The sequence below is a fragment of the Blastocystis sp. subtype 4 genome, assembly GCF_000743755.1.
Source record: "Blastocystis sp. subtype 4 strain WR1 chromosome Unknown seqid_0067, whole genome shotgun sequence".
In the NCBI taxonomy this organism is placed as follows: Eukaryota; class Bigyra; order Opalinata; family Blastocystidae; genus Blastocystis; species Blastocystis sp. subtype 4.
In genome coordinates, this window is record NW_014569480.1 from 33,128 (window position 1) to 47,904 (window position 14,777).

Genomic DNA, 14,777 nt, shown 5'->3' on the forward strand with positions numbered 1-14,777 from the left:
TTCATTGAGAACCTTCTTTCATCTCTTCAAGTGGAGGCAAAAACGGCGAAAGAACGAAAGCAACTTGTTTATGATGTTTACCTTCGCATTTTGCTTCACTCATAGTTCGCTACTATCATGATGGATCCTTCCTTCAAACAACTCTACAACTCTCTTTCCAAATCTCTTCCTCCTCAATACTGTTGTCTCATTGTTCTCTCTTTATCATAGTTGATGATCATGGCATGTTACCTGTTGTGAAGAAGGAGTTCATTTCACGTATTCAAGAGGAGATTATCAAGGGTTCGTTTGTGGAACCTGATCATGATATGTCAATTGAGGGCCTGCGAGACAAGAAACGGGAGATTACCAAAGACAATGCTATCATCAAATCAGCTGAAGATGAATCAGAGACACTGAAGTATCCTATTCCGACATGGATTGTACTCCAGAAATTGGGAGTATTATGAATAGATGGAGGATTTGGATGAGAAACTAAAGCGGAGAGTGGAGCAACAGGAAGTGAAAGAAACAGAGAAAAATGACGAGGAGATGAAGGAGTCTGTTCATTCGAAGCGAGAGTACTATGATGCAAACAAGAATAATCAAGTGGAAGAACAGTTGGATACTACTGGTATGTGGCCTTTGAAAGCGGTGAAAGATACGGAACCTGAAGTTAAAAAGCGTGGCAATCATAGTAGTGGAAGCTTTATCACAAAGAATATTCAGATAACGAAAGATGGAACCCGTGTTGCTTATGGAGGAGGCAAGTAGAGATATATGAGAATTGTGAGGAATAGACGTAAGAATGCTACAGCTCGTGTATTTATTCGTAAAGGAACAGGAAAGATTGATATCAATGGAAGATCTCTGATTGATGTGAGGATTGAATGGAATTATTAGGAATAGTACTTCCCTATGGGAAATAACCGTGATCAAGTATTGGCTCCCCTAGCGATTACTATGACTTTCCAGAAGTATGATATTCATGCAACAGTCACAGGAGGAGGAACGACAGGTCAATCAGAAGCCATTCGTATTGCATTAGCCAAGGCTTTGGAGCATTATCAGAATACCTATGGTCCTATACTTTCAAAAGGTAGGGTTTCAGACAGATGTTGACGAGTAGCGGGTCTTCTGACAGCGGATCCTCGAATTGTTGAGAGAAAGAAGCCTGGACGCAGAAAGGCAAGAAGGCCTCAGCAGTGGGTCAAACGTTAAGAGTTCTTTTACTACTGATGGTTTTTGTTGTTTATTATTAAAACATGCTAAAAGTGGAAACTGGAGGTGGCGGTATCATGTCTCATTTCTCGCTACCAATTTGTTTTTTGGTGTATCTGCTTTTTCTTATGTCAGAAACTTTAGTTGACCAAGAAGCAAAGGTAGAAGAGAAGCAGTCATCGGTCAGTGGTAAATCTTTCATTACAAGTGATCTATGGAAGACTGTACTTGCTTTATCTGTTGCTATCGTAGCAATCATTGTTGCTTGGTGTAGTATGGAAAAACGCGTAAGTGAATCATGAGATAACAATGTATAGAGAGATATCTCCTCCAAAACAATCACTTTCCCACTTGACATGGTAAATAAGGAAGTAAAGTTGGGAGATGTTGTATCTGTGGATGCGTCGGGTCGTTTGAAGCAGGGAGCAGGAACGACGATTTATCGTCATATTCACGACATCCATAACCGGACCATGTATCACTTGCATACAGTTGCAGTCAATGAGATTATTCATGTAGCACAATATGACAGTGAGATGTTAGTGTCGGTCATCAATCCTGATAACGATGAGTTGATAGCAGAAAAAACAGTAGTTATGGGTGAGGAATATCAGAATAGGTCAGTCTTCCGATGATTCAAGGAATGGCTCATCGTGTTGATGATCTCATTGTTCTTCAAGGAAACATTGTATTGAGTCTGGGAAGCAAACGTGTTATTCCTGCTCGTGTCACGTTTGAAAATGGTGAGATCGGAGTCGTTTTTGGCAACTACTCTGTTCCGACTCCAGTGGATTCAATTCAACCTGAGCTGATGACCCTTAATGATTCATGCGCTATTATGTCGTACTATGGACGTAATAATATCATTACCGCTGTAGCTGGATGCTTAGTTGGTGATGAAGACATGAACATGGTCTGGGGACCTATCTATGAGTATTCAGAAGACTACATCTTTCATGACATTGTGGGTCTTTCGTCGAATAAGTTCATTGTGGCACATGCTCGTGAACCGTGGTGGAATGATGAGAATGTGGATGTCTATGATCGACAGCTACACCCTGAGAAGTATCCGAAGGTCACTGATAGTACAATTCATTATGGTCTTGGTACTGTCTATGACAATCTGACAATCTCTGTCGGAGAAATAAAAAGGATCCCCAAGGACAGTTTTGGATTTATGGATATGGCAAGGTATGAATCATCAAGTCTGTGAGATATAGATTGGACGAGACCAGCGCTGTTTTAACCTTCATCTATGAGAACAATAATAACGGAATCGAGTCAATTCTGTTCAAATATAACCCCCAAACTGATCACCTCTATGTGGGCGGTTATCTCGATCATCAGAAAGGAGGAGGTAGTGGCCAAATAAGCGGTTTATATTCCTTTATCCGATGTCGTACCTTCTCGCCTACTCGATTTGGAGTCTATTATGAAGATCGAGCTGCCTTGGGATCAGTGGTATTAGCCATGGCTGAAATGACTTCTCAAGGCGGTCTCGTGGATTTCGGTCCCGAAATTGCTCTTGCTCCTCCACCAGGTGATGTCGAAAAGGCATATTACTGGGCCAATTTAGCACCGGCAACATCTGAACGCTTCTTCGTCATGGAATCGGTAACTCTTCGAGGCAGCCACTTAGAGCCTCATGGAAGTATCCACGTTGGTGAAGTCTATCCATCTGCTCTTGGAATTGTGACGAAGATGGATAAAAAGGAAGCAGTTGTGACGGTTGATGGTGTGTACAAGATCCCAGGATATCGTCTCGTGCAAGGAAAAGAATACATGGGTAACTCGAACGGAGAACTTGTTGAAGGAGATTATGTCGGTTTGATAAACAATGAGGCTTACACAATATATGTGAACAATGAGCAGAAGAACCAGATTCTGTCAACAGAGAGTCAAGTAGGGTACGCAATATCAGATTCGGAACTGTTCATCCGTATTCCTGATAACATTGAAGTATAATACTGAATTTGTTTGTTATCAATTTTCAGAGTATTCCCATGTTTCCAAAAATACTCCCTATTTAGATGACAGGATCCATGAATCCTATTATCTCCTGAACAATGAAGGGTGTTTATGCTTTGATATTAGCTTTTTGCTGTCTATGCCTAAGTGAAGCGGCAACTAGGAGGGAGGTTGATACAAAGTGTTTATTTGAGTGTAGAGTGCGTATGAGACCCTTTCCAGATCCATGGTGAACAATATCGTGAATCTAAATGAGGACACATATACAACGTACTTTCTCCAGCAGACTCGTGATTTCGATGCTTTTATTCTCTACACAACTATCGGAAGTCGTTACAGTTGCAGACTATGTCCGTAGTGATTGGATAGTGGGTTGACTGTAGAGCCACAAATAAGGAGTTTGCAAGAGTCGCAAAGGCATTTAACAGTCTGAAGGAACCCGTAGAGAGAGATGTCTTGTTTGTCCGTGTCACCATTGACAATAGTCCTCGTATCTTCCAATACCATGACTTCCAAACGGCTCCAATCATCACTTATCTTCCAAAAGACGAAATCATGGGCAAAAAAGTGAGGGTTCTCGATGCTGTTGATGTTTAGTTGAATCCTGATAACGATTACAATTTGGACTTTCCTGTTCGAGCAGAGAGTATTGCATCGTTTGTTCGTTCGAAAATTCACGTTACCGTATAAGAAAGAAGTTTTTGTCATGGATAGATCAACATTTACCGTTTCCCATGGCCGCAAGTGATTATTCTGTGTCTTTTTGTCTTTGGTCTCCCTTTGGTAGCCTATATCTATCTCTTCCGGAATCAGTTTGTGTATTCTCTTCTAGGCAATTATCGTATCTATCTGGTTGGATCCTTGATTGTGTATTCTGTTGCTGTGACTGGTTTCGCTTATGATATTATCAACGGTCCATCCCTCCTAGATTGTGATCGTTCAGGTTGTCATATCTTCCTTCGTCAAGGTCAGAATCAGCAGACAATTGCAGAAGGAATTGTTACGGGAGGTTTGTGCATTGTCAGTGCAATATTGGTTCTTGGATTGATTGAAAGGACGAAGAACGCAGGAGTAAGTGTATGGTGATATGGATAATTGATAGGAAGTGAATGGAATGATTGAAAAGTATTGTATGCTCTTTGTTATTTGCTTCTTGGTTTATCTATTCTGCTTCTGTATTCGCACACCTTGGTATCCTAGTGTATTCTTTTACCGTGGTTGAGATTCTGTTTCTTACAAACATTTCATATTACAAAAGACCATCTGTAATGGAAGATTTGAGAACAACCTTCTTATCACTTTTTGCTCCTGAAGGTGTTGATACAAAACCTACCCGCTTCTTCATTCCAGGAGTCAGACCTGGAGTCATTCCACCTGTTGTCACTGATGTTGCTGTCATTGGTGTGTATGATTTCCGTAGCATTGCATCCATCGATGACACCTTTCCTTTCACTCGCTGTTGGAGTCGTTGTGCTGCCGGAGACATTGCAGGGTTCCTAGGAATGATCTCTCTTTCACACACCTACCCTCCTACCACGGGCGTAGTTATACGCGACGTATGATGAGCTCTCTTCATATTCTTGTATAATCGATCTGCAACAGCTTCACGTTTGTTAGCCTTTGGTAAAGGAGTCATTGGCATATCCAAAGGAACAACAGCAGAACCAAGAGTCATAGGCGTACCCTCAATATCTCCCCATTCCATTTGAGGTGTGAAATCTACACCAGGTTCAGGAGCAGGTGTTGCTATTAATTCATTGGTTGGGGCGATTGGCTTTGGAGGAGGAGGCATCAATGTGGTATCTACTTCCTTATAAGTTCGTAGACGCGTATTCTTTGGATTGATTTGCAACTTTTGAGTAGTTTTTACATCTGTTAAGAGTTTTACTCCACAAGTATCATAAGCATCTTCAATCGAAGGTGTATCCATAAGTCCATTTTTAAAGTGACGAGGCCACGATGCACGAACAGCCTCATCTTCAAGCATCTTTATCTGTTCTTCATCGTACATCATCAACCGTTTTCGTTTCTCTGGATCTTCCCCTCCATAAACCCACCAGTATTTCTCACGCCGTCGCTTCAGTTCTTGTTCTTGCTTCTGTTGAAAGTTGTCATTATCCTCGCTTGTTATCATGTTGGCCAATTCACCAATAGAAATATTGGAAGGAATGCGAATTTCTTTATTATTCACGTCATGAACAACCCAGGTATTCTCATCCTCTTCAGAAACTGCTTTCGAATAAACATCATTCTCTGCACTTGGAGTTGCTCCAGGAAGATATGCAGGCGTTACAGCGGGAGTAGCCCCTGGTGTTTCAGCTTTCTGGATAACAAGTAAATGATACTTTAAACGCTCTGCTCGGTCGAAGTCCTTTGCTTCTACAGCTTTCAAATACTAAACAATCACTCCACTTCAACAAATCAACCTCTAAATGGGTTCGATATTTATCTAAATCAGGAAAGTAGTCTCGTTCGATTACTTTACCAAGCGTCTCCGTGTACTCCTCTTCATCTAATACGATTTTCTTCTCCTTCCTTGGAGGAGGAGGCATAGAATCATTCCTTTTGCTTTTTGATTTACGAGAAGGCATTACGTGCCATAACGTTGGATCCTCCATCATCCGCAATGGAGTCGGAGTTTCTCCTGGTTTAAACTTGATTTCCTTCGGTTTCTTCTCCATCAATATCCTTGTGTAAAGGAGTCAATTAGATAATGGAATTAGTAAAGTCGTGATATGGTCTTGGAAGGTAGGGGTGAATTAGCTATGTTGTTAATGGTTCGTTTTATATTCGATTGAGAGAGAAAGGAAGGCTTTAATAAGAATCACGAGAATTTCCTGATTCCTGCGGAGTCCCAGTTTCTCCACTATTTCGACAGTTATCGTTTGCCATGCTCGCTTCGAAGTCGGTTATGTTCGCTAAGAGCATTTGCAGCAAGCCTGCTACTCTTCAGTTTGCTGCTCAGCGTTTTATGTCGGCTGCTCCCGACATGAAGGTTGACGCCACTACAAGCAAGCCTGTTGTTATGTTCTACGTTTGTAATGAATAGAAGAACTACAAGATATTCTCAGTTTTCCGTTTTGATAATGAACGCGATAACAAGTTCCATTACGAGAAGTACGCTGTGGATCTCAACGAGTATGTTTTATTTCGGTGGTTTGAGGTATAGTTGTGGAACTATGGTTCTGGATGCTCTGTTTAAGATCAAGAACGAGCAAGATCCCACGTTTGCTTTCCGAAGGTAATTGTTCATCTCATTCGTAAATTGTTAGATCATGTCGTGAGGGTATTTGTGGTTCTTGTGCCATGAACATCAATGGAGAGAACGGACTAGCGTGTTTGACAAAGATTCCTCGGGATAACAAGGTGGCAACGATTCGTCCTCTTCCTCATATGTATGTGATCAAGGATCTGGTTACTGACATGACCAACTTCTATGAACAGTATGCCTCTATCAAGCCCTGGCTTCAGAAGAAGACAAAGGTGAATACCAATTACGAGGTGGAGAATCTTCAATCGTATGAGGATCGTTTGCTTCTAGATGGTTTGTATGAGTGTATTCTGTGTGCTTGTTGCTCTACATCCTGTCCTTCCTATTGGTGGCATGCTGACAAGTACTTGGGTCCTTCTATTCTCCAGCAAGCCTATCGTTGGATTGCGGATTCCCGTGATGAGATGACAGAGGAGCGTTTGAAGAGTTTGGACGTGTATCGTTGTCATGCTATTATGAACTGCACACATGCTTGTCCTAAGAATCTCAATCCTGGTCGTTCGATTCACAAGCTGAAGCATGCTCTTCATAAGATGCACTAAGTGTCTATTCTGCTTTTCCATCCTTTTGTTAGAATAAACAACTCTAAAGAGACTTTGAACGAGAACGAATTATTGTACGCCGTTCCTCCGCTTCTGTAGAATAGAAGATATTTGGACCGTAAATAATCCGTTGGTAATCTAAACGGTTGTATGACTGCCGATTGAAGAGGAAACCAAGAATAATAGCAATGAAATGTTCACAACTTAATCGAAAAGATCCCATCTCCCAAACACGTATTATTCCCAACTCAACTGTTGTTGTTGCAACCATGTACAACATGGATAAAGGTACATTCCACAGATATTGTTTTGTCTCAATATCTACAGCCTTTCCAAAGAAGATTCTAAACCACTTCATCGTAATAGTACATATATATTGCTCAAAGATAAATGCTGTTAGCGACAAGACACTGATTCTCCGCAGAAACGTGCCTTTTCGGATAAGAACTCCCCGTTTCTCTGGAGACCGTCGTGGATCTTCACACAAGTACACTCCCAAAACAATAATATTGGTTTCAACAACTAATTCCATCAGGCGAACAGAAGGTGGCTTATTCTCTTGAAGGGTTTGATACCAAAAGTCCTTTACACGTAGAATCAATAGGAGTGCCAACAGAGTAGTAATCGAAGAGAAGATGATTGAAAACCTCCATAAGATTTGACAAGTGAGATTCTCTGAGAGCATAATGGCGATTGCACCTCCTACAAGTCCAAATGGAATACATTGGGCTAGCATGAAAGGACCGGATCCAATCTTGCTGAAGATAATACTTACGCCATTTAGGTTATGTTCCTCAAAAAATACTGCGATTTTCATTGCTGAGGAGGCGATTGGTTGATAGAAGATTAAGAGAACCAGTGCAGAGGAACACAATATACAGACCTGCAAAAGAGATCCATGATATTCAGGGAGTCGTCTTACCAGATACACAGCCAAAGGAACAATCCAGCCACAGGCCCCAACAGAATCGAGTGTATGACTGTAACGTGGAATTGGTGCTTTTGGAACTTGTAAATACATGGTATTGAAGACATCATAATACTTCCACCATGTAGTAATCAGAATCTCCATGAACTTTAATACTATAGCAAATATGATCCGATATAGGATATACTGAGCAACAACCCAATGTCCATACTTTTCCTTATTGATTACAGATAATCCACAAGTAATTGAGGTGATATATGTGAAGAATAGCCCCATCATCAAGATGAGAGAAAAAGGGGAGAGAAGGATAATTACCCAATTGCTAATGCTTCGCAAACAAGTCATCTCAATGTCATGATCCCATTCACAGATTCCTCCTTCAAAGGTATGAGCAATTATCATACCAAGAACAGCTATCCCCTTTCCTGTATCAAATACTGAGATGCGTTTCATTCCAGAATATGGAGGATTCCATAGGCAACACGTTATCAACACGACGTATGAACAAACACATAAAAAGCACTAAATCAATTCTAATCTGATCCAAACGCCTGATCCAGAAGTTGGTCTAGATCTTCTTCCTCCATATCCTCTTCAGCCAATACTTTCTTCTTTGTAATATTGCCACTGCTAAAGATCTTATGGGAGTAGTCCTTCTTCAATATTTCTCTCCACTGCTGGTCCATTCTCAATGAGCGAGATGCTTCCATTTCTTTCGCAAACGCAGCAACTGTTGGATCATAATGCTTCTGCAACAGACGTAACTCCCTACAATCATAGAAATCTCTCATTCCTACCACAAGGTTGCAGCATGAGCATTTACCTGATCGGGGATATCACCAGAAATAGAGTAAACACCTGAAATCCTTCGTCCCTCCTCATTATCTGCCAGAGAGGAATACATGGGATATCGGATCAATAGAGCTACAGTTGAATCAACAATGAATTCCTACCCCTAGCTAGACTAATACAAGCCATTGCATACTTGGTTGGTAGCTGGAGTGCCATTGTGGTTAATGCTTTAGCATATGCAGCTACACGCTCATGGAGCAATTCTTTTCGATTTAGGAATGATAACTAGCATAAAATCACAAATTCAAGCATACATCAATACATTCCAAGAAGTCAGGAATGAACTTGTGATTCTGAACTTTGATAAGATCAAACCGCAAGGCATAGAGTTTTGTGATGAAGATTCCTTCATCAATACTGATGATCGCTGATACCAAGTGAATGAGACGGAGAGATGCTAAAACGCATTGCAGTGTGGATTCCAAAGTAAGGGTCTTTTCTTGCATAATCTTCTTGAGAGTTTCGAGCAAGTCGATAATGATACGAGAATTAAGTAGATGGCTGAATGAAGCTAATCCTTCTAATACCACATGAATAAGTTTTGTGTTGTCCTCCAGCTTCAAAATACGGAAATAGATCAACAACACCTCTTGAAGTGTATCTTTTTGGAATGCCTGAAATATCTCAGGATTTGGTCCTTCACTTTCCTGCATGATTTTGTCTCTATGCATAAATTCAACCTCTGGTACTAACACTTCACTCATTTTCTTTTTCTTCTTGCTTTTCACACCCAATTCATCCTCTTCAGATAATTGGTATTTCAAAGGAAGTGACAAAAATCTAGCGATTATTGGAATTCCTGATTTCTACACTTGAATTGTTCTTGGAGGAACTCGATAATTCTTAGCCTTAATGACATGAGCCATTTGTTGAACGATAGAATAAGTGACACTACCTTGGACATCTCCTTTGAATACTTGATCGAAACAATCAGCGACTGTAGTAGCTATGGTTTCATCTCTAGTCTTCAAAAAGAATGATTAAGGATACGGTGATGCGATGAACGGAACAATTGATTTGCAGATGGTCTCTGCCAGATTAAATTGATAATGATTCGTAAGAATTCCACATAAACAACGGATTGATAACAATCGTTCCTTCTTCATCGAATCAGATTTATCCTTACTCATCTTGATAAGTATTTTAAGATAACTCTAGTATTGAATTCAATATAGTGATTTACTTGATAGAAGGTCATTAATGATTCTTCGTATTGACGCATCTTACGAACATCTTTGCTAATCTGTCCTTCTTTCTCCTCTTTCGATGCTAGATGAATTGGATAATTCTTTTCATGAGTGAACATATATACAGATACGGGAAGAATGTCGTTGAACACTTTCATTAGCGATAACAGAGCTACCTGACGAATGCGAGGATCTGAATCTCGTGCAAATATTAGCACCTTATTTAAAGGAGAAATCTCATTACGATGACGTGTAACACCTTTTGAAGGATTCTCTAAGATTAGCTATTCATGATTCCAACTCTTTTTCCTTACTTCACAATTTACAGCAATATCAGTGAGTGAATCTGTGTAATGTTTCTCCTTTTGCTCCTTTAGTTGTTCTTATCATCATCACCATATCCTTAACTCACCTGGAGTCAGAGGTATCTCCTCCACAGCTTCATCACTACCTCCAAGTAATTCCTCATCTTCTTCCAGTAACCCTTCTCCTTTCTTCTTCTCCTTTCTTCTCTGCTCCTTTCTTTCTCGTTTTGTCATCTTTTGCTTCTTATTCTTTTCAACCATCGGTTCTTCGTCTTCAGATTCTTCTTCCTTCTTCTGGATTCTAGGTTTCTTGTTCACTCGCAACGTTCCGTCCTCTTCAATTGTTGGAAGATACTCCTCCTCTTCCATTTGATTGCTCTGATTATCATTTAACCAATTCATACGAACATGTCGAGGTTTCTTTTCATATTCCTCCTCTACATCATCTTCTTCGCGTTTTCTTCTATCAATTACTGGAATTATAAACAAATACGATCGTTTCTTACTCCCTTCTCCTTCTAGATCCATCATTGACAGAAAATCAGCAAACTTGGAATTCTTCTATTCGAATAAGATGCTCTTTCGACAAAATACCTGAAAATAGGTGTCATCATCAGCAAAATCGTCCGAACTCTCCTCATAGTCTTTATCTTCACGATTTGAACTCATTGTATGGTTCGGAACTGTGAATAACCTAAGAATGAAGAAGCTGTCACATACCAGGAATATAGGGAATTTTTGTAATTCCAATTTCCTTATGAAGACTTCAAATCATCAAAAAGCCATTAATCATGGGTGTTCCTACTCTGTTTAAATGGCTTGTAAGTAAGTATCCAAAATCAATTACTGATTGTGTTGAAACAGAAGGAACCTATGTGGATGGCAACTATATCGCTCCCGACTTATCTACCCCAAATCCTAATGGAATTGAATTCGATAATTTCTATTTGGATATGAATGGTATTGTTCATAACTGTAGTCATGCAGAGGGATTGGATAAGATCCCAGAGAACGAAACAGAAATGTTTGAAAACATCTTTCTGTATGTTTTAATATTACTCTACTACTGTAGTTATCTCGATCGTCTCTTTGAACTTGTCCGACCACGTAAACTTGTGTACATGGCAGTAGATGGTGTCGCGCCACGTGCAAAAATGAATCAACAACGTTCTCGTCGTTTTAGTGCTTTTCAGGTTCTAGTTCTTGGTTTATTTTATTCTAGGAGTCTCAGGATCGTCGTGATGCTGAAGATGAGCTACGTGCCAAGCTGTTAGCCAAAGGCATGAAGGTTCCTCCTCGTAAGCCCAAATCTTGGGACTCCAATGCAATTACTCCGGGAACAGAGTTTATGATGAAGGTGTGTGATAACCTGCGTTGGTATATTCATGATCGAGTTACACACAATCCTGAGTGGAAGGGCCTCACAGTAATTCTCTCGGATGGTTCTGTTCCTGGTGAAGGAGAACACAAAGTGATGGATTTCATTCGTCGGGAACGAGCTCAACCTGGATATAATCCAAATACAACGTATGTGTGATCCTATTTACTGAGAACTAGTCATATTATTCATGGTTTAGATGCAGATCTGATTATGTTGGGTTTGGCCACTCATGAGAGTCGTTTCTATATCCTGCGTGAGGAAGTCATCAATACACGTCATCAGACTGCTCGTTGCTATCTCTGTGGAGCTGAAGGTCACACGTAAGAATTGAATTCTTGTAATTATCATCAGAGCTGAGCAATGCACAGGTAAACCAGATCGTCCTCGAGGTGCATTGACGCGTGCTAGCAAATACATGCATCAACATCTTCAGATCCTTCATCTTCCTGTTCTTCGTGAGTACATGCAAGGTGAATTTGCTTCTATGCAACGCCAAATCTCATTTAAATACGATTTTGAAAATGTTCTTGATGATGTGGTGTTTCTTTGCTTCTTAGTGGGAAATGATTTCCTTCCTCATCTTCCTTGTCTTGATATACGAGAAGGTGGTCTTAATCTTCTGTTTAATCTTTATCGGTCTCTAATGCCTACAATGGATGGATATTTGACAAGTGAAGGAGGAGAGGTGAATCTTCCTCGTGTTATGCGTGTTTTTGTAGAACTTGCAAAGGTTGAAGGTACTATCTTAAAACGAAGGAGGTATTTGTGAATAGGAATGTTTATCGTTAGAGCAGTTCAAGTGGATAATGAGATCCGGAATCGGGAACGTGCTGCTAACATATCCAATCTTATCAAGGCTCCTTCTACATCAGTAGGTACTAGCAATACAGAGGAAATCAATATTGATGAAGAGACCGGCACAAATGAGAAGGAGGATATCACACTACTGGCAATTGAAGCAGCTTCTGCTGCGTTACAACATGATTCAGATCCAGAGAATACCGAGAAAAAAGAGAAAGAAGAAGAGATGACAGAGGAAGAGAAGAAGAGAATTGAACAGAGGTAAACAGACTATCATGCTTTTGATCCTAGTTATTCAGTTGAACTCCTACGAGCATTCGATAAGAAGAACAGGAGAGATGATGTTGAAGATAAGATCAAACTTGGTGAAACTGGATGGCAAACACGATACTATGTTGAAAAGTTTGGTCGTGATGGAATCAAACTAACACCAGAGTTCTATAAAGATTTGGCTTCTAGTTACATTGAAGGACTACGTTGGGTCATGTTATATTACTATCATGGGGTTCCTTCTTGGGACTGGTATTTTCCCTATCATTTTGCTCCTTGTGCATTCACAATTGTTCAATTCAAATATGAAAACACGCCTTTTGTATTAGGTAAACCCTTTCGGCCTCTTGATCAATTGATGGCTGTACAACCTCCTGGATGTGCTTATCTACTTCCTGAGCCAATGCGTGAACTAATGACAAATCCCAATTCTCCAATTATCTCATTCTATCCAAAGAGAGTACTATTATGATGTGATTATGATATAGATTGAATATGATACGAATGGAAAGCCTTTCCGATGGTTATGGACTGCTAAGATTACGTTCATTGACCAGAAACAACTAACAGATGCTGTAGACTCAGTGATGGATAAGTTATCAAAGGAGGATTTGTATCGGAACCATCATGGAGATGAGGTCTTATATGTATGGATTGGATAGGAATGAGAAGTAGGTTCATAGTGTATCTTGGCTTGCTGAACAGTTTTTGAAGAATAGTGAAGAGAAATTCATCCTTCAGGAACCTCAGCAATATCCAATCTTTGGAACTGTTGAGAAGGCTAATGAGCCATCTCTTCGTTGCTGTTCTATGTTTCTCTTATCAATAGATGAATGTATTGTCTCAACACCTCCTACTGCTTTCCCTCGAATTCCATGTACTCAAACTCTTCCTCTGAAGTTTGTAATGCCTGAGGCTTCGATTCATGTTTCTCATCTATTGCCCGGTGTGGTTCCACCTCCAAAGATTCTATTCCCTCAGGACATTGTCATTTCTGCCCCTCCTCTAAATCGGAAAATGGATATCTCAGATCTTGGATATATTCATGACGTTGAACCTACACGAGAGACTGGGTGGGGATCTGGTGTCGTTCGGGAGTTACGTCGTGATCCTCGTCTAAGTAGAAAACGAGATTATGAGGAGAATGATACTGAATCAAAGCGATATCGATCTCAGAATTATCCTCCACAACCATATGGTCAGCCATATCCACAACCCTATGGTCAACCATATCCGATGCCTTATGGTCAGCCATATCCACAATCTTATGGCCAGCCCCATTCAATGCCCTATGGTCAGTCTTATGGCCAACCTTATCCACCACCCTACAATCAACCTTATGGTCAGCCCTATCAACAACCCTATAGACAACCGTATCCACAGTCATATAGTCAGCCATATGGACAATCTTATCAACAACCCTATCAGCAACCTTATCAGCAACCATATCAACAACAATCTCAGTCAGCGCTTGGAATGTTACAAAAACGATTGAAATAAAGGCATTGAGAGAACGTAAAGCAGTGCATAGAACCATGTTTGTAAATGCAAATACTTTAACTTAAAAGAATGTCACCAATTTCTGATTTCGGTTATTTTGACAAGATACTAACTTCTGAACACTAAGAAGACAGTCTTGACGACACTGATTCTCCATTAATGTTGTTCAACAATTATATATTTTGGAATCATCCGTTCATAAGCAAACAATTATATCCATAAGAATTCCACTATCCAAAAGGAATCCATTATTCGCTTTGTTTGTTCTCTTTATGTGTTGAAGAATGCGTGAAGGGTTCAGTATGTTTTCCCGTTTACTGTTGATTCTAGTCAATACATTTGCAGGTGCATTCTGTGGGATCACTGTGGACAGTATCTTATACCCACTAGATACAATTAAAACGTTTGAATGGAAATTGTGAACTAAGAACTAGACGATTCCAAGCAAGCAAGGGATCAGTGAGAGTTGGAAGATATAAGAATCTCTTCAATGGACTAGGAACAATTCTCTTGGGTTCTGTTCCTGCATCTGCAGTGTATTGGAGTATTTATGAGAAAGTGAAACGAAACCT

At 40.2% G+C, this 14,777-nt stretch overlaps 8 protein-coding genes across 8 annotated transcripts; 5 read left to right on the forward strand and 3 right to left on the reverse strand.

Annotated features, from left to right (window-relative positions):
• Positions 1 to 224: 224 nt before the first annotated feature.
• On the forward strand, positions 225 to 1,200 carry JH06_3420 (30S ribosomal protein S9; the record flags this gene model as incomplete). The annotated part of the gene is given in 5 exon segments (XM_014672903.1): positions 225 to 440; positions 454 to 749; positions 780 to 858; positions 889 to 1,078; positions 1,109 to 1,200. The coding sequence occupies 5 exon segments, from the start codon at positions 225 to 227 to the stop codon at positions 1,198 to 1,200; spliced, it is 873 nt and encodes a 290-aa protein (XP_014528389.1).
• A 44-nt stretch (positions 1,201 to 1,244) lies between these two features.
• JH06_3421 (hypothetical protein) lies at positions 1,245 to 3,165 on the forward strand (the record flags this gene model as incomplete). The annotated part of the gene is made up of 5 exons (XM_014672904.1): positions 1,245 to 1,272; positions 1,345 to 1,487; positions 1,518 to 1,790; positions 1,820 to 2,391; positions 2,421 to 3,165. 5 exons carry the CDS (start codon positions 1,245 to 1,247, stop codon positions 3,163 to 3,165), a joined length of 1,761 nt encoding a protein of 586 aa, XP_014528390.1.
• A 229-nt stretch (positions 3,166 to 3,394) lies between these two features.
• JH06_3422 (magnesium transporter protein 1-like protein) lies at positions 3,395 to 4,290 on the forward strand (the record flags this gene model as incomplete). The annotated part of the gene is made up of 5 exons (XM_014672905.1): positions 3,395 to 3,522; positions 3,552 to 3,735; positions 3,766 to 3,852; positions 3,883 to 4,202; positions 4,272 to 4,290. The coding sequence occupies 5 exons, from the start codon at positions 3,395 to 3,397 to the stop codon at positions 4,288 to 4,290; spliced, it is 738 nt and encodes a 245-aa protein (XP_014528391.1).
• A 127-nt stretch (positions 4,291 to 4,417) lies between these two features.
• On the reverse strand, positions 4,418 to 5,720 carry JH06_3423 (hypothetical protein; the record flags this gene model as incomplete). Its single annotated transcript, XM_014672906.1, has 3 exons — positions 4,418 to 4,664; positions 4,695 to 5,563; positions 5,595 to 5,720. The coding sequence occupies 3 exons, from the start codon at positions 5,718 to 5,720 to the stop codon at positions 4,418 to 4,420; spliced, it is 1,242 nt and encodes a 413-aa protein (XP_014528392.1).
• Positions 5,721 to 6,058: 338 nt separating this feature from the next.
• Positions 6,059 to 6,981, forward strand: JH06_3424 (succinate dehydrogenase; the record flags this gene model as incomplete). The annotated part of the gene is made up of 4 exons (XM_014672907.1): positions 6,059 to 6,190; positions 6,218 to 6,306; positions 6,338 to 6,409; positions 6,441 to 6,981. The coding sequence occupies 4 exons, from the start codon at positions 6,059 to 6,061 to the stop codon at positions 6,979 to 6,981; spliced, it is 834 nt and encodes a 277-aa protein (XP_014528393.1).
• A 43-nt stretch (positions 6,982 to 7,024) lies between these two features.
• JH06_3425 (hypothetical protein) lies at positions 7,025 to 8,362 on the reverse strand (the record flags this gene model as incomplete). Its single annotated transcript, XM_014672908.1, has 1 exon — positions 7,025 to 8,362. One exon carries the CDS (start codon positions 8,360 to 8,362, stop codon positions 7,025 to 7,027), a length of 1,338 nt encoding a protein of 445 aa, XP_014528394.1.
• An 80-nt stretch (positions 8,363 to 8,442) lies between these two features.
• JH06_3426 (hypothetical protein) lies at positions 8,443 to 10,922 on the reverse strand (the record flags this gene model as incomplete). Its single annotated transcript, XM_014672909.1, has 11 exons — positions 8,443 to 8,677; positions 8,707 to 8,833; positions 8,863 to 8,986; positions 9,016 to 9,541; positions 9,572 to 9,721; positions 9,752 to 9,915; positions 9,945 to 10,232; positions 10,263 to 10,330; positions 10,361 to 10,716; positions 10,747 to 10,814; positions 10,848 to 10,922. 11 exons carry the CDS (start codon positions 10,920 to 10,922, stop codon positions 8,443 to 8,445), a joined length of 2,181 nt encoding a protein of 726 aa, XP_014528395.1.
• Positions 10,923 to 11,044: 122 nt separating this feature from the next.
• On the forward strand, positions 11,045 to 14,205 carry JH06_3427 (exoribonuclease-like protein; the record flags this gene model as incomplete). The annotated part of the gene is made up of 9 exons (XM_014672910.1): positions 11,045 to 11,446; positions 11,476 to 11,780; positions 11,811 to 11,954; positions 11,986 to 12,393; positions 12,424 to 12,696; positions 12,727 to 13,165; positions 13,194 to 13,352; positions 13,381 to 13,504; positions 13,535 to 14,205. 9 exons carry the CDS (start codon positions 11,045 to 11,047, stop codon positions 14,203 to 14,205), a joined length of 2,925 nt encoding a protein of 974 aa, XP_014528396.1.
• Positions 14,206 to 14,777: the final 572 nt, after the last annotated feature.